The sequence below is a fragment of the Nannospalax galili genome, unplaced genomic scaffold, assembly GCF_000622305.1.
Source record: "Nannospalax galili isolate Female #2095 unplaced genomic scaffold, S.galili_v1.0 scaffold461, whole genome shotgun sequence".
NCBI classification, from domain to species: Eukaryota; Metazoa; Chordata; class Mammalia; order Rodentia; family Spalacidae; genus Nannospalax; species Nannospalax galili.
The window spans coordinates 2,669,908-2,685,191 of NW_008349975.1; the positions used below are offsets into that span (position 1 = coordinate 2,669,908).

The following is a 15,284-nucleotide window of genomic DNA, read 5'->3' on the forward strand; positions in this document are numbered from 1 at the left end:
CACATGCTTAATCCTTTATTTTTTGAGACAGTGCTGTATAGCCCAGGCTGGCCTCAAACTAGTGATCTTCCTGTTTTATTCTCTCGGGTTTTGGGATTATAGTCATAATTTTTATCAAATTAATTTACTATGTGAAAATTGATACTATTGGATAAAATATAAAACTATTTGCAATGAAGCATGCTAATGAAATCCCTGGGGCATGGGGAGAGGTGCCAGGAGATTGGCTATCGAGAACAAGGTGAAGAGAACACACGTCCTAGGTCATATGGAAGCTCCTTTAGGAAGTGTGCCAAGTACAAACTAGAGAGGGTTATACACCAGAGTAACAAAGATAAACTTAAATAGCTTAGTTAGTTCAAATGGGGTTGTCTTGCATGTTAGGATGAAAATCAAAGGGGAAAGCAGTTTAGAACAACAGTAATAACAATGAACTAATCATTAAATGGTAATAGTGCCAGAAAGATAGTTTAAAATGAAAACAATCTTATCACTGAATTTATAATAATTCATTGTTTCATCTGCATGAACAAAGATTCACAGACAGTTCCAAATCTTGTGTATGGAATTGATAAGAAAATAATTAAACCCAAGGGTGAGTGATATGATGATACTAATTCTTGGCCAAGAAAGCAAAATGAATATCAAATTGTGGGCCTCAAATGTCTCTTCTCCATGATGTGTTTTAACTTGTGATCCTGATAAGCTCTCCAGTGTATGTCTCAAAGGAGTTAAAGATGAACTTTCACTGAAGTGCTAGCAACAGCCTTGAGATTATAGTCCTGCCATGAGCCCTGAAGACATCAACAAATTGAACAGATTTACTCAAGGCAGGATTTCAATTTCTTTTACTTTCATTTAGGCTGATAAACTTGGATAGCAAAGAAGACTCATAAATTAACACCCAGATGAGGTAGATAGTGGAAGTTTAGAATTTAACACGATTTACATTAGACTTTAAGTGTGTATTCCAGCACTGTTGCTCACTGACTGCAGAGACTGGGTCAGGGCACTTGAGTTCCCTACCTTTCTGGCCTGAATTTCAAAGATTTTAGAACCTCCCTCACAGGGTTTGATGAAAATTAAAAGAAAAAAACAATGTTTAAGATGACACCAAGTTGTTGTTGTCTGATGGCCAATGTTTTCTACGGGTTTATGTGTTAAGGACCTGGTCCCCAGAGTGGCACCACTGAGAGGCAGTGAAACCTTCAGGAAGTGAGAACTTAGAAGAGGTTCTTGGGTCTCTGGAGACATGATGGGAAGGAGACTTAGGACTCTACTGGTTCCCTTTTTCTTTGGTGTTCTAGCTTGTGATGTTAGTGGTCTGATCAACAACATACCTCCCACAATGTGCTGCCCTCGAAAGAGGCCCAAAGCCCATATGTGATGAACTTGGATGAAACTATGTTTCTGCTTTTTTTTTTTTTTTTTGAGTCTTTTTCTTTTTAAGTTAATTATCTCAGTTAGTCCATTATAGTGATATAAGGGCTCACTTATACAAGAGTAAAGAACAAGTACTCAATATGTATTGCTATTGTATATTGAAATATTTTAAATGGATAAAAGTCAGTAGTATTACCTTATAGTTCTCTACCCCTGCCCTTTTAGGCAATTAAACCTCTTTATATGGCTCAGAATCTCTGTCAGTGAGTGCTAAATTGATCTAGCCTTTCCAGGCTTCCTTAGAAGGTACCCAATATCTTCAGTACTATAAAGAGAAAGGGATCTCTGCATATCTTTGCACAATGTTCTCAGTTCTCCAGGCTTTGCTGATTTGCTTAGGTTTATAGAGAATCCATAGAGTTCTCTCTTTCTTCTCTCCCCCTTTCCTTACCCCCCCATATGAAGGATGCTAGGTAAACACTCTACCACTGAACTATAACCCTAGACCCTTTCTCTCATCTATCATCTATCTATCTATCTATCTATCTATCTATCTATCTATCTATCTATCTATCTATCATCTATTTATATCTATCATCTATCTATCTATCAATCATCTATCATCTATCTATCATCTATCTATCTATCTATCATCATCATCATCTATCTATCATCTATCATCTATTTCTTCATCCATCCATTCAGTCATTATAAAGACTTGTTTTTATTAATGCGTATGTGTGTGGGGTAGGCATATGTGCATGTGTGTGTGTGTGGATGTGTGCATGTGTTCAAGGGTCCACGGAGGATAGAGCATCAGATCTCTTGGAGCTGGAGTTATAAGTGGTTGTGAGTTGCCTCATGTGAATGCTGGGAACCACTCTGGTCTTCTGCAAGAGCAGCCAGTGCTCTTAACTACTGAGTAACCTCTTCATCACCTATCCTCCCTCTTCTAAAATAAAATTTGGTACAGGGCCTCACTTACCTAGGCTATTCTAGAACTTTTCTTAGCCCAGGCAGGACTTGATCTTGTGATCCTTCTGTGACAGACTCTGAGTAGCTAAGGTCATAGGCCTGCCTATCAGGTCCAATGTGGCTCTATATCCTGATCATAGCCCCAGGTTTCATACAGTTGAAGTTTTAAGAAAAGAGTAAATATCTCTTTTTAATTCACTGTTTAGATAATTTTCTATAATTTTTTCCTCAAAATTGTTCAAACAGCTTTGCCAGTTTGTCTTTGTTTTTTAAGCCTCCATGAAAGTTATCATTTCTCCTTATAGCACACACCACCTTCAGTATGTCTCCTCTTAATGTATCCTTAGAATTGAAGTGTTATAGTTTATAAGTAGATACAGATGCCCTATAAGGAAAAGTAACCCAACCACCCTTAATGATTTACAGAACTGGGTTTATAATCATGTTAAGGGATGTCATTTTGACTTTAAGCAACTCAGAAAATGAGATGTTAGTGTAGTTTTTCAAAAAGCCATAGTGAAGGAGATTTTTAAGTCTCCTTGAGTGGCAGCTTTATGTTGGCTTAAGGATCATTTGATGATGATTCCTAGACAAAATGCTGATTCTGTCACAGGTACCTCCAAATACTACTGCTGACCACTCCTGACTCCCCAGATACTACTGGAAACGCAAAGAACAACTCTGTGATTGTATCGGTGTGATTGTGTATGGAATGTCAATTTCCATCTTGAAAAGACTACACTGAGATCAACAATTAGTTAAGATCTCTCTAATTTTTAGAAATAGTTTAAATTTGTTACCAATACTGATCATTCCCCTTATCGGCTATGATTCCATTTGCACCCTTCAGGACTCATTGGCAAATTTTTCTTAGAAGCTTTTGTTGTTTGTTTTCTTGTTCATTTGAGACAGGGGTGTTACTGGTGGCTGGACTGGCCTCCAACTCACAATCTTCCCGCCTTCCTCCCACCTTAGCATCCCAAAGTGCTGGTATTAAAGGTATGCACAAACACATTCAACTCTTCCTGAAGTTTTAAAAGCATAATGCCTTAACTAAGTTGCTCGAAATAGTCTTATCAGAAGTTTGTCACAATCATTGAAGAATAAGGTATTAGTTGATATTAAATAATTTTATCTGAATGAAAATAGTTTTGGATTGCTTGTACAGTCTCAATCCATCAATCTTTGGTGTGACAAAAAGACCAGCTGTCCAATGAAGTTCATTATTTTCTTACATGTATAACTACAATAACCAGATTTGCATGTAGTTAGGTGACTAATGAGATCAAATTCTACACTGGGGCATGAGCAGAATAAAGTCTGCCAATGCTGGGATGGGCGGTTGAAAGACCAACTGTGACTGCCATGTTTCTTTCTTCCTTCTGTTGGACAGAAGGCAGTCCACTCACTGCAGAGCAACCCTAGAAGCTCCATGTTGAGAGCACAGACCTTCTGTAAGCTACCTTTCCAAGTTATTGCATATAGAATAGGTAATTTGCAAAAAAATCTGCTGTAGGCAATGCACAGGTGTTGTAAAAAAAATATATTCTGTATTTAACTATGGCAGGTTTGGATCTATTGGTTCTAACAGCTTATTGTATACCAACTAGTATATGGGTAATCTTTTCAATTTATACCCTTTTGCTAAGAAGTCACAAGGGAATAAAGACGGCTTTATAGCATGTTAGTATTTTTTTTTAATTTTGTCAAAGGTTCTTTCACATTCTTTACTGTTTGGAAGTATCAAAATAACCTTTGAAACACAGTAACTTGGAACACACAGACACATACACACCCACACATACACACACACTCATAAAAGTAATATTTAAGTAAGGTAACTTTAAAAAGAAGTAGGTTAAGCATACCATTCTGTTTTTGTATTACAGGATAGAAAAATCCAAAGAACCACCAAGAAAATCAAGAAACCAAAATTTTAATTTTGATCCTACTCCGATGATTCATATGCCTCAAAGATTTACTTTTGTGACCAAAGTCCCAATAAGAAAACGTTACTGTTAAAATGGGAATTGTTCTTACCTGCTATGGAGGACATATTGATAATGACGCCACCTTCACCTCCATGTTGTTTACTCATGTAATCCAAACCAAGGTACGTTCCACTGATAACGGAAACCTAATCCAGAAGCATAAATTGAAATGTGATATAGGCATGAGTTTTTATCATAGGCCCACACACTAAGACATTATTGCTAATTCAGATCTCTAGGGATATCTGAAAGTATTATCAGTGAAAGTTTTTGTAAGCTCTAAGTTTTAAAAAATTATCCTCAATTTTCTTTTTGCCTGCCTACCATTATGCTACTTTCATATGTCTATATAATTTCACTTAACTTAGCTGCCCCAAATTATATTTTTACAATAAAGCTTCATTCTAATAATGTTTGCTACTTTAATTCCCCTCTTAACAATCTTCTATAATTCTATTCATTCTTTTTTCTTTTCTTAATATTGAACACAAACCATTCTCTTTCCAGCACATTGTTCTGATATCAAAATAGTTCACATTCGTTTAGATGGTATAATTTTCATGGTTCCTGGAATGCAGAATAGTGGATAGACTTGATTTCTACACGGTTTTCACTGTCTGGTTTGCTTTTAAAATCTAATTTTAAATTTTATTATTTTTTGGTGTATATTAATAAGGACAATTTCTTTCAGGTGTATCATGTATTTCAACCCCTTTCATACTCTCCACCCTCCCTGTCTCCCTCTTCTTTTAATCTTCTCTCCTCTTAGTCTCCCTTCTGCTTTCATGTGTCATGTCTCATTATATCATTGTATGTCTCTCTCTCTCTCTCTCTCTCTCTCTCTCTCTCTCTCTCTCTCTGTGTGTGTGTGTGTGTGTAAAACCTAAGATTCACAAATAAGAGAAAACATGATATTAGTCTTTCTGAGTCTGACTTATTTTCCTCAATGTGAGGATTTCCAGTTGCATCCATTTTCCTTCAAATGACATTTCGTTCTTCTTTAAGACTAAATGCATTGTTTTTCTGTAACACCAACTTTTCTTTATTCATTCTTCTGCTGATAGTCAACTACGCTGATTAACTTGGCTATTGTGAATATTCCATGTAAACATGGAAAGGCAACTCCAAGGCATGTAAGGTACGTTGACTTAGAGCACTTTGACTATCTACCCAGAAGTGGTATAGGTAGGTCTATTTTTGTTTTTTTGAGGAATCTTCATACTGATTTCCACAGTGGCTAGATGAATGTACATTCTTACCCGCAGTGTATAAGGGTTCCCTTTTCCCCACATCCTTGTAAATATTTTTTGTTTGCTTTCTTTATGACAGTCATTCTGACTACTGTGAAATGGAATCTTGGTGTAGTTTTCCTTTGCATTTCCCTGGTGGCTAGATTCCTCTTTAAGCCATCCTGAAGAGTTAGGAGGGGGTAATTAGCCCTTTAATGAAAAAATATACTTTTCTTTCTCAAAATTCACATCTTTTGATGCAGTCTAGAAGACATCATGAGGCTCAGTTGGGTCTACCCACTTTTCTGAGTCATGATTTTTGAAAGCATAGCTTTCCTTTTTCTTTTCTTCTTTTGGATGCTGTTCAGAGCCCGAGTTTGCTTTCACTGGTACTTTGAGCTTTGTCACACTTTCTCTAATGCTTCTCTTTCCCCTGTGTGCCTGCTTGCCAGCCATATGGCTGTCCTTTGTACAAGCTTAACACAAATGGCATGACTTTTATTTCTAAGTTCCCACCCATGAATCTATAAGAAATGTCTCTCTAAAACTAAAAAAGAGAGGAGGTAATGCTTCTATTTATTTTCTCAACTCTTTGTTAGAGATACAGCAAGGAAGAGGAATCCACTTCATATGGAAAGGAAATAGTGCACAAATGTATATTCTGACACCTAGAAGGGAAATGCGATTTACCTATCCTCTATACAGAAACACTGTGCTACAATTTTCATGTAGACTGGAATCTATTTAAACTTAATGGTTCTCAGAGGTAGGGTGTTTAACTTCTCCCTTTCACAAGCTGGGAAGTTTAAGATCAGAGAAAGTAAGCAAATATTAAGCAAATTATTAGACTCAGGACTGAACTTTAGTTTTGACCAATTCCAAAAGTATACCTTTTCCAGAGCAAATCTTTAGTCCACTAGTTTTTCTGGAAAGAAAATCATCAGCAACAGCTTTCTGCTTAGTTAAGCTGTTACTTGAATATACTAAAGGATTCAATTTATTATAATTATATATTCAAATTAAATTGTAATGTAACCTGCATGGGGATAAGATTTATGTTTATTAAATAGTGAAAAATTAAAAGAATCAGATTTTAAAATTATTTTACCAATATTCAAAGTTAAGCTGACCTCTTCCCTATTGCCAGAATGACCTGTGAGTTTTCAGACTCTTTCTTTCCTGAACATTCTTGTTGAACTCTGAGGAGCCGCAAATAGCACAGCTGCAGCCTTCAGATAAAGAAGGAACCACAGAACTGTCTTGTGAAACAATAGATTGGGAAAAGCTTGGGAGCATTTTTATATAGGAAGACTGATGAGATCAGCAGGGTGAAATAAGGAAGGGGTAATTGTGGTAATCAACGAAAGTGGAAGGACACATGAGACTGGAAAAATGTGTAAACACTGCACTAGAACACAGAGCTACAAAACTATCATAGAATGGCAGTTCATCTATTACAAAGTAACTGAACTTCTACTGTGTAAGGACACAAAAAGTAGCCTTCTGCCCTCAAAGGTTTTATGTTCTGCTAGCATAGGTTACACACCTAAAAATATTCCAATAGAATTTTAGACTGTAAAGTTTTATGAGAATGGCGGGAAAATATTGTATGTGGTAGAATGCCGGTTTAGTATACATGAGCCTTGATTTCAATCCTCAGCACAAAGATGAGAAGAAGGAGGGCCTATGGTGCACGAGGATGAATGAGGAGGCGGCGGCGGCGGCAGGAGCGGCTCCGCGAGGGGACGAGACACCGCGGGCCCAGCCCAGGAGGAGGCGGCCGCGGGGAGGGGAACGGCCCGGCCCAGGAGGAGGAGGAGGAGGAGGAGGAAGGAGATATATGATGAAGTTCTTTAACTCAGAAGTTACTCTCTGATATGGACATTAATGTGGAAAATTATTCAAAAAGATGAATATGGACTTGCCTAAGACCAATGCAACAAATTGTATCCAGCACATTAAAAACAGATTTTTCTTTTGACAGGATCTCCCTAGTACCAGCATGCCTGAAAGTCACTATGTGGCCCAAGCTGGCCTCCATCTCACAGAGATCTGCCTGCCTCTGCCTCCTAAGTGCTGGAATTAAAGACATGTGCCATCATCATGCCCTGAGTCAAAACAGAAGTTTAAAAAAAGGGATTATATGAACTACAAATACATATTTTCACTGTGTTAGCAGAGATGATCAAGTTAGAAACACAGGGATCAATCAAGCTAATTTGCCTTTCCAGTGGGTATAGGTAGGAGGAGAAGTAGCCAATTCTTAAGATCTATACACACCAACAAAGGTCATGGGAACAATATCTGAAATTAAGTTAAGAAATTGCTTATGTCACAAGTCCCAAGAAAAATTCAGAAAAATGGCTAAATTTCAATGTGAAAGAATTCAGAAGTTAGTTGTAGCTAAAGGGTTATGACCAAATCCCCTTGGTCTTCTAGAATTTCCTATTTACAGCTTGCAGCAGGTGTAATTAGACAGTTTGCATTAAAGCAAATATGCCTTCATGCTGAAAAATTATTTAAACCCTGCTGCTTTGTGACCACAGCCTCACCATTTTCATGTCCTACAAAGCACGTACTGTTATTGTGCATTTTATGACAGTTGTTTTCTCAGATGAAGACACACTAGCTGTCCCTCATGAACACACTGAAAATAGATCTACACTCTCCAGTGGCATTCATTGATAATATCAGTTGTTGTATTGCTGATAAAATTTTTAAAAATGCTAGTAATGTTAAAAAAGTTGCTATTCTGTTTGTGTTTTCTCATAGAAATAGCTAGCCTTGTGACTTTATGTGGTGTTGGAAAGTGATATTGTGGAAAATGAACCAATAGGCCTCTCCAGACACACACACACACACACACACACACACACACACACACACACACACACGTGTGTGTGTGTATTTGCATGTAAAATATTTAAAGTTGGAATTATAGAAAGATTTTGTGGGAAATTTAACAAATAAATTTGAAAGTTATTTTTCCAAATATAATGAACCAGGAAAACTGGAAACAATTTCTAAGAAGAAAGGCATACAAATTGTTTTTAGTACAAAATATCATCTTTGGGTCTTGATTAAAGGAATTTAGGAATACATCAAATTTTGGGAGAACTTTGTGGCTTTATCAAAGTGAAGTTTAACCATTCATCTCTGTCATGTGGTAGTATAATTCTTATTATCTCTACCAATGAATTATAGGTAGATAAATAGTTGTGGGGATTTCAATTTGTGTCAAAAATGTATTGTCTGAGCACTGTATTTCAAGATATTGTACTGATCACTGAGGAACAGAGAAAACCATAATCAGTTCCTATTTTTAAAAGATTTATTTATTTTTATTTCACATATTTGAGTGTTTGCTTGCATGAAATATGTGTACCATGTGAGTATCTGGTACCTTTAGAGGCCAGAGGGTTCAGATATCCTGGAACTGGAGATAGAGATGATTAAAATGGGTCCTCTGTAAGAGCAGCAAGTACTCTTAACTGCTGAGCCATCTTTCCAGTCCCAACTAGTTCCTTTTTTATTATATTTTTTTTGTTAAGAATGCCCTCTATTTCACAGAGATCTTCCTAGTTCTACCTCTTGAGTTCTGGGATTAAAGCCATGTGCCACCACACCAGGCTAGTTCCTGTTTTTAAGCTTATAATACCCTAAGAAGACAGTCGCAAAGCAGGAGACCACTACCGTACACTCACACACTTGGAACAGCCACATTCTACTTGACACTTGGCTGACTTGTAAACTCCTAAGAACAACTAGAAGCAGGGCAGGGTGGCCCAATGTAAAATCATCTGACATTCTGTTTAGCTAGAGACTTTTTGTGTTTTGTTTTTAATTTTTGCTCTTCTTTTCTTGCAGTTCTAGAGAAGAATACGGGTTTAATTAAACCTCAATAGCTCTGTGTTGAGGGTGTTCATAGACTATAATAATCAACCATCTTGTGATGTAATAGATAAACTGAAAGCTCCAGTGTTCTATTTTACTTATAATTTACTATTTACTTATAATTTACTTCAGTGATAAATAGTCATCAAATGTTTGGAAATTACTCAAACATACATCCTGAGTTTGGGGATAAAAAAATGTTACTAACTACAAAGTTAAGTTTTCTCTTTGACCTTGTTTTCTAATGTATTTCCATAATTTAAGGTTTTATTTATTTATTTATTTATTTATTTATTGTCTTTTTGTGATGGGGTCTCCCTGTAACCCTAGCTGTCTTGGAACTCACTAAGTAGACCAGGCTGGCCTTGAACTCACAGAGATCCAACTGCCTCTGCCTCCCAAGTGCTGGGATCAAAGGCATTTGCCACCATGCCAGGCCTGTAGATGTAGGTTTGGCAATTCTCTTTTGTAAAGGACCAGACAATGACTATTTTAGTATCACAATCTATAAAGCTTTTGTTACAGTATTCAGTTCTGTCATTATAACATAAAACCTAGACAAAATACCTACTAATGACTGTGGGACTGTATTCCAATAAAACTTTATAGATATGGAATTTCAATTTCATATATTCATGTATTTCATATTATTATTTTATTTGACCACTTATAAATGTAAAAATCATTTTTATCTTGTAGGTAAGTCATGCAAAAATGAGTGACAGGCATTTTTTCTTATTTCTAATTTTTGATACAGAGTTTCCCTGTAGCCACAGCTGGCCTGGACCTTACCTCACTACGTAGGCCAGGCTGACCTGGATCTCAGATCTCACAGATATCTGCCTGCCTCTGCCTCTCATGTGTGTGGATTAAAGACATGTGCCACCAGGTTGGGTGTATTCTTAATATTTAAGACAGATTTCCATAATTATAAGTGTTAAATATATTTCTATTCATAATAGATTATTTTCTAGTTTTTTCCATATGGTAAGCCATTATTTTTATTTTTATTATTTTTTTATTATTATTTTTATTTTATGTGTATGAGTGTATTGCCTGCATGTCTGTGAGTGCACCCATGTCGTGCATTGCGCAGAGGTCAGAAGAGGGCTTCGGATTCCCCTGGAGGCGGAGTTAAGGACGGTTTGTAGCTGCTCTGTGGGTGCTGGGAATCGAATCCAGGTCCTCTGCAAGAACAGTCAGTGCTCTTAACCGCTGAGCCATCTCTCCAGCACTGCCATTGTTTTTATTTTATGAGTGTAATAACTTTTTCTCTTTTAAAATTAAAAAAAATTTCATTATTTTTATTTTATGTGTATGCATGTATTGCCTGCATGTAGGTAAGTGCACCCGTGTCATGCAATGCTGGTGGAGGACAGAAGAGGCTGTCAGATCCCCTGGAACTGGAGTTACAGACAGTTGTATGCTGCCATGTGGGTGCTGGGATTTGAACCTGGGTCTTCTGCAAGAGTGTTCTTAACTGCTGAGCCATCTCACCAGCCCCATAACTTTTTTTCTTTAAAAAGAAGTGGCACTGAACATTTTATGCACTAAACACGCCTAATATAGCTTACCAAATTAATCTGTAGAGTTTGTTCCCATTTTTTCTCATTGTTCACACCTGCATTATTGACCAAAATGTCCAATCTTCCAAAATGGTCAACAACTTTCCTAAAAGTGTCTAATGAAAAAAGAGAGATATTTTTATTTTCCAAATATACATTTGAATCATTTGAATCATAATAAACAAATATTATTTATTTAATTTCATTATTTTATTGTTGTACTAGAGATTGAACTTATGACCTCATATATGCAAGGCAAGCACTCTACCTATTCCCACTATCCCCAGCCCTCTTTGTACTTTTTAGTTTGAGTCAGGGTTTCATTAAATTGCCCAGGCTGGTCTTGAACTTGGGACTCTCCTGCTTCAGCCTCCATAGGAGCTGACATTATAGGTTTATACCTACAGACTTAAGACTGATTGAATTATTTTTTAAATTTATTTAATCTCATGGTAACAATTATACTCACAAGCTGCTTCTCAGTAGGTGGTTTGTAGATCAGTTTCATCAGTCAGTATTATCTAAGTGTCTGTTAGAAGTACACAATTTTGTAGCTACTGAATCTGAGTCTTATTCAATGTTGTTAGACGATATGTATTCACATTAAATTCTATAATCAATAACTTGATGGAGTAAATATTAGAGAAATGAGCATACTAAATTAAGAGCTCCTTTGAAGTCATTTGGGCAGCTAGTATCTCTTTTCCTAAGATGTTACTGGAGTTCTATGGAAGAGACTATGACAGACATCTTTTATGTTTGCTTGTAGACAATGAAATCCAGGACCTTGCACATGTTAGGAAAGTACTCTCCCACTGAACTATGTCCCTAGTCCTTTAAACATCCCTTTTTAATAAGCTACATTATGTTCATGAAATATTACATTAACCCAAGTAATTATGAATTCAAATCCATTATGATCAAATTTCAGGATGCTTTGATAACCCAATAAGTAAAAGTCTACTTCTCATTTAGCTGATTTTATTAGGATTATCATACTTTAATATTTGTTATTTTATCTTTTCTTCTTGTTATTATTACTACTTTACATTATGAGTTTGTATAAAACTATGTTCAACCAGGAAAAAGCATGCATATATCCAAGACCTGAATCCCACGCATTGCATTGTCTAACCACATATCAAATTCTTGTAAAACCTTTTTAGCCAGTTCGAACTTTGCTTTCCCACCTTACTTTTGAGAAACTCACTATTTCTTCAAGTGGCCTTTTATATAGTTCTATTGGTATAAGTGGTTTCCACCGGCACTCTATCACTCATTCCACTTTATTACTTCAGACTATAGATAACAATTGTGGGTATTTTTCACAGGACAGAAATGCATCCTCAGACCTTCAAGTTAACACAAGTTTTCCTTTAAAAAGGCAGAGCAACATAAACTTTATCTGGATTGAAATAAATTCACAGAATCATTAGCAACCATCAAATATATTTGAGAAGGCAAGGATTATTCCATTTTCAGGTGGATAAACTGCCATGCCAGTTAGTTGCTAAACACATTGGTAGAGTTTTCGCATATTCATCCTTTTATACTCACTGTGCTGGACTGGAAAACAACAACAAAAAATAAACACTGTTTGCTCTTTAAAAGAATTTTTAAACTGTTTCTTAAGTCTCAAATTGGTTCCAGAAAAGGTCATCCAAGGAATACTAATTTTTCTTCCCCCCTCAACCCCGGCTTCCATCCTATGTTCTGCAAGAACAGCCCCACTTTGTGGGAAATTAAGCTATTAAATATGTGTGCCTGATTTTTGTTTCCTTCTGGTCTCCACTGCTTTGCTTTTACTGAGGTGTCATGTGCCATCTGCTTTCTGGTCGCTCACTGAGTTCTGGACTCAGTGACTTAAAGGCTTAGCTCCTCCTGACATTGACATGCTGTGATACTCTTTATAATTTACCTAACAACTGCTACAGTATGTTCATTTGTAAAATGACTTTTGCCTATGGTTTCTAAGAACCTTTCAGCTCTGTAGTTATTAACTTCAATATATCCAAGCAATTTTAAAAGTTGCAGGCAATATTAATTTCTGAAGTTGCAAGAATCAGTGTATGTTCTCCATTGATACATTCAGGTCTCTAAACAACACCTAGCCTTCTTATGACTGACAGGCTTTCCCCAGGTCAGTCATCATATGTCTGAGTTTCTTCCACAATCACTTATCCTTAAGGAATGTGTTTACAGCTGTGGCACTAATTTTAAGTACTGACAAGCAAAACAATTTATGTTAAATGTCATATGTGAGGCCACATAAATTGAGACAGAAATGGCTTTTGGGTTACCTGACTATACTGTTCCCTATTCCACCAGCAAGAATGCTGGGCTTAACATGACTGTCTCTGAATCAAAATATCATGAACTGTCAAGAAATTATCCTCTGGTAAAATATGTTCTACCAGGACTGTTCTTACAGATCCTTGCTGCTCTTGCTTGCCAACTCTATTATCTGCTTCTATCAGCATTTTCAGGTTTTACTGACATCATCCTCTTTAATCCAATTTCTTTTAAATCTAGGTTCATTTGTTTCTAACACACCAGTACATATTTTACTCATAGAATATGATTTAAGACACAGGACCTCAGAATCCCTTTAACAAAAATTTTACAATGAATTTGATGAAAGTTTTCTGACTTCTGAACTTAAAATGTGCCTAGTAATTTACTTCTTCCCTTTGAATAAAACTTTGTGAAATACAAATATTTTATTTTCCTATTTTGCCCCAAGGAAAACTTTTTCATGCAAATCTCTTGAGCCTTCTATGCAACTAGAGTGTATTGTTATGCCAATATTGTCCCAAATATTTCACAAATAATGTGTCTATTTTGAGAGCTCACAGAGAAACAGGAAAGCATTGGGGAAAGGCTAATAGCACTTCTGTACTTCGAACATCACAGAGTTATTATTTTAAGTACCATCTTCAAGGGGAAAATGTGTGGCCAAATACCTCTGGCACACCTGTGACCATAAACCTTGAACTTAAATGTGTTTAAAAGAAGATCAAGGCCACATTTGACTGTGGTTGGACTCTAGATCTTTCAGCTTTCTGAGACTTTTTGCCACAGTTCCTCTGCCTGTTTTAAGTTCCAAGATTCTGTAATTTCAATCATTTAATAATTACTGTAGCAGCACTGTCTTGGATACACAAAAGACTTCTGATTACATTATGTGCTGCCAAATGACCAAAATAAAAGGATTTTTTCAAGCAGTCCTGTCTTTCCTTAGTTTTTATGGTCATTGGGTTGTCAGGAGGAAACATAACAGTCCAAGCTATCTTTCGGAGTTGGAAGGTTGCGCTGCTGGGCCACAGCAAAGCTGGCCCTTGGCTTTTGGCCACCTCCCTTGCAGCTGGTCTTCAGGTTGTTTCTTGCTCCAGGGCCTATTCCCAAATCCATGGATTGATTCCTCCTGTCTTACCTCTCAATTGTCCCTGATCAGCCACATCACACTGGATGAAGAGAGTCTTCTGAGGTTCAAACTGCTCGTCTAGGGCAGCTTTACACTTTACACCTGCCTCAAGATTCCAATCCACCAGGGCTACCTACAAACAAGAGAGGAACGGAGGTCCTGTGCAGCTCCTGACCCAAACCCACAGATACCCAAGCAATAAATAAACAAGATGCTCCCTCCTTAGACCTCAGAAGGTGCTCATCCAAGTTCTGGTTCTGTTCCAGCCGCCTTCAGGGTCTGCTGAGGAGCCTGGAGCTCAGCTCCCGCGGGCCCCTTGGCTGTGCGGCCAGCCTGCGAGTGGGTGGACCGAGAGGTCCCACGGCCGCGCACGGCACTTACTTACCTTGGCGCCGTGGTGCAGCAGCGCCTCCGCGAAGGCTCTGCCTATGCCCTGAGCTGCGCCGGTCACCAACGCCACTTTGCCGTTCACGTGCATGGTTGGATCACAGCTTGGCCGGGTGGGTGAGCTCCGCGTCTCGGCTCCTCAGCTGCTTTTATGGCCCCCAGCGCGCGCGTGCAGCGGCCCAGGGAGCTCTCCTGCCAGTGGGCGGGGATGAAACTGTCAAGCCAGCCGCGAGGGAACCGCCACTGTGTCACCTGCCCCCGAGCACACCCCAGTGGATGGTAGACAAGTTTCCCGATCTGATCTTGGCTTTCTAGGCTCGCAGTTGCAGCCTATTGGGGATCGGAATCTCCTCTCCGGAGGCATGATTGTTGAGCTGACAGGAAAAGCAGAAAGGAAGAAAGAAAGAAAGAAAAACTTTCTAAAAAAACAAAACCA

At 37.7% G+C, this 15,284-nt stretch overlaps 1 protein-coding gene across 3 annotated transcripts in view; it reads right to left on the bottom strand.

Moving 5' to 3' along the window:
• Hpgd (15-hydroxyprostaglandin dehydrogenase) overlaps window positions 1-15,059 on the bottom strand; it is a 33,050-nt gene extending 17,991 nt beyond the window's left edge. For 2 of the 3 annotated variants that reach the window (XM_008847141.3, XM_029570428.1), the window contains exons 1-4: window positions 14,847-15,059; window positions 14,471-14,594; window positions 11,047-11,153; window positions 4,399-4,495 (exon numbers count right to left, since the gene is read on the bottom strand). In XM_008847141.3, coding sequence (XP_008845363.1) covers window positions 4,399-4,495; window positions 11,047-11,153; window positions 14,471-14,594; window positions 14,847-14,939 — 421 coding nt within the window. In that variant the 5' untranslated portion in view covers window positions 14,940-15,059. The remainder of the gene's footprint in view (window positions 1-4,398; window positions 4,496-11,046; window positions 11,154-14,470; window positions 14,595-14,846) is intronic. The other variant, XM_029570427.1, reaches the window with a different exon arrangement.
• Window positions 15,060-15,284: the final 225 nt, after the last annotated feature.